The 4616-nt window shown below is 38.2% G+C and overlaps 1 protein-coding gene across 5 annotated transcripts; it reads left to right on the forward strand.

Annotated features, from left to right (window-relative positions):
* Nucleotides 1-1237: 1237 nt before the first annotated feature.
* On the forward strand, nucleotides 1238-3536 carry LOC127811003 (receptor-like serine/threonine-protein kinase At1g78530). Of its 5 annotated transcripts, XR_008025618.1 has the most exons (7): nucleotides 1239-1407; nucleotides 1512-1649; nucleotides 1779-2117; nucleotides 2262-2516; nucleotides 2611-2744; nucleotides 2857-3181; nucleotides 3349-3536. XR_008025618.1 is itself a non-coding variant. In XM_052350671.1 (6 exons), the coding sequence occupies exons 2-6, from the start codon at nucleotides 1514-1516 to the stop codon at nucleotides 3094-3096; spliced, it is 1104 nt and encodes a 367-aa protein (XP_052206631.1). In that variant the 5' UTR covers nucleotides 1239-1407; nucleotides 1512-1513; the 3' UTR covers nucleotides 3097-3536. The 5 variants fall into 5 exon arrangements, 4 of the variants coding, with proteins under 4 accessions (XP_052206632.1, XP_052206631.1, XP_052206633.1 ...); XM_052350671.1 differs by having other exon boundaries at nucleotides 2857-3536; XM_052350672.1 differs by having other exon boundaries at nucleotides 1238-1649; nucleotides 2857-3536.
* Nucleotides 3537-4616: the final 1080 nt, after the last annotated feature.

The raw sequence follows: 4616 nt of genomic DNA on the forward strand, positions 1-4616 counted from the left end.
TTTTAGACTGAATGTTGGCAAAGAATTCCTAAGTTAAGCGTGTTTGACCTGAGGTAATCTAAGAATGAGTGACCCTCCTGGAAAGTTTGTGTAGGCCCATCAGGATAAGTTGTTCTGATCTTTCTTATTGCTCGATGCGGGATGTTACAGAAGATATATCTAACGACAATGCAGTAATCGATGTAACCCTTTGCCTTTCTAGTCATCTACATGACCCTTCACCTCGTTGTCACTCTTTCCTATCGAATTATTGGTGGGTCTTGGTTGCCTCACTATTAGATATTCTTTCAACTCATGTTCACCTTGCTATTGCTCATTCTCATCGCCTCAACATCAGATATTTAACAATTCTTGCAAAAAAAAAAAGAAAAAGGAGAAGATAAGAGAAGAAGATGAGAAGTCGGAGAGGAGAAGGAAAAGATCTAAATGACATCGTTTTGATTAGTCTGGACTACAAAATGAATTGGAGTCTAAACTTATTTTAGGTATACTGTAACTAAAATTTATTTATTATTTTTATAAGAATGACCTTAATAACTAATACTAAGAAAAACTTAAGTATAATAAATTTGTGAAGATAGAGAGTTACATTTATATATATATATATGTTTTAGTTTTATTTTTTCCTTAAATATCACCTAGTACTAGTACGAATAAATGTATTTAATTATATTTATTCATTAATATTTTAGCTCCTTAAAGAATACCTATATTTGATGAGTTTAGCCAATGCGCATAAATAACTCGATTTTTTTTTTATTACCTAAGTGTCTAATTTTTGCCTAATTTTGGAGAGAGCGACCTCTCTCCTGTTTACTCTCCAAATAAATTTGGATAAAGTCACAACCTATATGTGCACTCGAAGTGAATTTTCAAGAAACAACTACTTTTTTCGTAGACTTCACTTTTACGTCTTACGAATAAGACTTCCAAGGCGCATCATGACATTATCTTCACATGAGTGACCTATCTTATAACTTTACTATTACCTTCTAATTTTACTGTTACTTTTCAATTAATACTATTTTTTAATAATAATTCTTCTTTCTAAAACACCACTAAAGTTCTAATACCTGATACTCTTATTATTCTCCATTATGTTGTATAGCTGTGTCACGCCCTGCCTTGGGGGCAATAACTCGATTTTCTATGCGGAAGTTTGGTAGCCTCCACCCGGGTACTAATCAAGGACATGAAGGAACGCCACAAAGCAATATGTCTCTCAATAAAGCAGCCCGACAGAACCCTGTAGCCTCGTCCTCTATACAGTTACTTTCCAAGATGTCTCTATTTGTCGATGATCAAAAAGCTCTCCATCACAAGAACAAAAATCCAATTCCTCCACTGCAAGCTGCTCTTCCTCTTCCTCCACCCCTCCTTATCTTGTTTCCAGATTATTATTTTCCTGTAACTTCACATGCTGTCTATGATTCAATATACTTTCATTCTTCTTTTTCTTCTTCTTCAATTAAACTCAAATTAACTTGGATCTTGATTCATCATCTGCTCAGACATGGCAAATTCTGGGATTTTTGCTCTCTACATCACTGTGGGTGTGGTTGCTTTGGTTGTCTCAAAGATCCTTGTTGCAGTGTTGATCTACCGGCGAAGCCAGAGAAAACACACTCTGGTTAACGACAATCTTTCCGGTATATATCTATATGTACGTACGTACATACGTATGTATGTATATGGCTCTTGTTTCAAGTTTTTTAAGGATCAAAACTGGGTAACATTAATTCCAACGATTTGTCAATTTTGACACTGGAGAAACGCAGGAGGCAAGCTGGTTATGTTCCGATCCCAGAAGGGGAGGTCTCTGAAACCGGAATGTTTTTTGAGGAAGACGATGAAGCTGAGCAACAAAGACATCATTGGATCGGGAGGCTATGGCACAGTGTACAGGATGGTGATGGACGACTCCACGGCGCTGGCCGTGAAGAGAATAAACCGGGGAAGCGCCGAGAGGGATCAAGGCTTTGAGAGAGAGTTGGAAGCCATGGGAGACATCAAGCATCGCAACATCGTCACGCTTCATGGATACTACACCGCCCCTCATTACAATCTCCTCATCTACGAGCTTATGCCCAATGGAAGCTTAGCAGATCTGCTCTATGGTATGTGTTGATAACTCCTCATATTCAAATCAGATAGAGATCGTATAGTAGCGAGCTCATCTGGTAAGCATAAACTGATAAGAAAGAGTTAATTTCTCAGTAATCTGATTTGATTACTCAATTTTGCTTCTTTGTTATACGTAGGGAGATCAATGGAGAGGAAGGCTCTGGACTGGCCTTCGCGATACAAAATAGCAGTAGGCATCGCCAGGGGGATATCGTACCTGCACCACGATTGCGTGCCTCACATAATCCACCGGGACATCAAGTCGAGCAACATACTGCTGGACAAGGACATGGAGGCTCGAGTGTCTGATTTCGGGTTAGCCACGTTGTTGGAACCCGATAAAACCCATGTTTCGACTTGTGTTGTCGGGACCTTTGGGTACTTGGCCCCCGGTATGGCATGCTCAACCATTAACATCTTATACGATATTTTATATACATATCTATACATGTATGGGATCATGCTTGCTTGCTTTCCCTTGTGCAGAATATTTTGACACAGGCAAAGCTACTGCAAAGGGAGATGTGTACAGCTTTGGAGTTGTTTTACTTGAATTATTAACAGGGAAGAAGCCAACAGATGAAGCATTTATTGAAGAAGGAACCAAGCTTGTGACATGGGTGATGTTTTAACTTGAAAAGCTTATTAATTATGATTTGGACTAATATGCCTTTTGAAGCATTAATGAACGTTGCATATCTCTTTGAATGATTGATCTCTATGGGGCAACAGGTGAAAGCTGTCGTCCAGAGCAAGAGGCAAGAGGTTGTGCTTGACAGTAGCTTAGAGAACTCGCCTGCAAATGAAATTAATCAGGTTTTCAGCATCGCGATGATGTGCCTCGAACCAGAACCATCCTCCAGGCCTACCATGGCTGAGGTTCTTAAAATGCTTGAACAGATAGAATCAGGGGAACTAATTGTTTCATCAGAGCCATCATCTCTGCCAAATGACCTCCATTTTCCAAGCTGAAGAAGAAGATGGCTGCTTCATTAAGTTTTTGGGTCTCCATTACTGGCTGAAATTGCAGTGGATAAATGGGAACACAAGTTTTAAGGTTATGGCAACTTCTAAAATCTCTGTTTGTTAGATAACAATTATTCAAGACAAGCAAATCCCATATATATCTTTTTCCACTGTACATTTTGTAGGGCTTGTTGAGCCTACAAGAAGGAGAAGGGCTGATTTTGTTTTTTTTTTTTTTTGTTTTTTACACCAATGCAGGTAAGTTTTGATATTCAAGTTTCAGGTTTCTTTATAGAAGGTGTCACTAGAGTCATTTGATCCAAATCTATTTGTTGCATGTGAGATTTTGTTAGAATTTTTCTCTTCTCTAACTTCTTGTTGGATTAATCCGATTTGTATTTATGGTACTTCCACGATCATTAATCATATGAAGACTCGCTGTGAATTATGTGTTTGGAGCTTTCCATAATTTATTTCTCTTGTTTTGCTCCGACACCCTTTTTATTAATTTAAAAATATTTTTAAACAAAAGTATTCAAACCAAAAGGTAAACTACAAAGACATCAATAAATATTTTTAAACCATAAGAATTTCTATACAAATGATCCAAACTTCAAAGAAGCGAAGTGCAAATTACCCCAAAAATCAAGCTATGTTCCATAGAATGAGTGCGGAGTTGCTAAACCCACCAAATTACAGAGTTTGGAGCACATGATTTGCAAGATATTATGGATGCAACAAACCAAATCCTTAAAAAATAATGCTAAAATTGCACAATTAAAAATTAATATGTTTGTTATATTTTTGTGAAACATCAAAAGGGCCCAAAGGTTGGGGGGCCATTTTGGCAACCGTGGGCTGCACATTTGGGCACCCACTGGAGGGCCATTTGGCAGCCACCATTGGCCAGCCCAAAGCCCTTTGGCTTTTTGGCTTTTGTCGTGTAGCCTGCAGCCGTTTTCTTTGTACGAAATCATCCAAGCCGTTGCAACTTCCTTTATCTTGTGCAATCTCAGCCATCCAGTTGCATTATTTATCTGTCACCTTGAGATTGATGATTCGATCGGGTAGAAGACGAAAGAAGAGAGGGGTTGGCCGAGAGTTGTCATTTTAGGGTTTTTACTTTCTCTCTCTCTCTCTCTCTCTCTCTCTTTGTAAATCTTTGTACCGTTCGTCTTCCTTTTGTTTATATGTGTTATCTGGTTTTTTGATCTAAGGTAAGCTCTTAATCTGTTAGTGATTCTGAGCATTTTGTATAGAGAACCATGATTGTTTTTGTTTTCGATTTCGTTGTAATCAGATTGAGTATATATAGTGGAGTGACCTCTTCACATCGGAGCTCGAGTGGATGTAGCCCCTATTTGGGGTGAACCACTATAAATCGTGTGCCTCTTGTTTCATTTATGCTTTAAATCTGCTGTGTTGTTTTTATACTCTCGGTTAGATTTGTTGATATCATCAGTGCTTGTTTTTTACTCTGTGTGTGGAGATTTTCTATCTCTGTTTATTCGTAACAGTGGTATCAG

The sequence above is a fragment of the Diospyros lotus genome, chromosome 10 (assembly GCF_014633365.1).
Source record: "Diospyros lotus cultivar Yz01 chromosome 10, ASM1463336v1, whole genome shotgun sequence".
In the NCBI taxonomy this organism is placed as follows: Eukaryota; Viridiplantae; Streptophyta; class Magnoliopsida; order Ericales; family Ebenaceae; genus Diospyros; species Diospyros lotus.

What these genes read in the sequence shown, in the direction of transcription:
- LOC127811003 (XM_052350672.1), top strand. Translation starts at nt 1,514, where the DNA reads ATGGCAAATTCTGGGATTTTTGCTCTCTACATCACTGTGGGTGTGGTT. An exon ending in GGTTAACGACAATCTTTCCG is followed by an intron (nt 1,650 to 1,778) that starts GTATATATCTAT and finishes GGAGAAACGCAG; the next exon opens with GAGGCAAGCTGGTTATGTTC. An exon ending in CTTAGCAGATCTGCTCTATG is followed by an intron (nt 2,118 to 2,261) that starts GTATGTGTTGAT and finishes TGTTATACGTAG; the next exon opens with GGAGATCAATGGAGAGGAAG.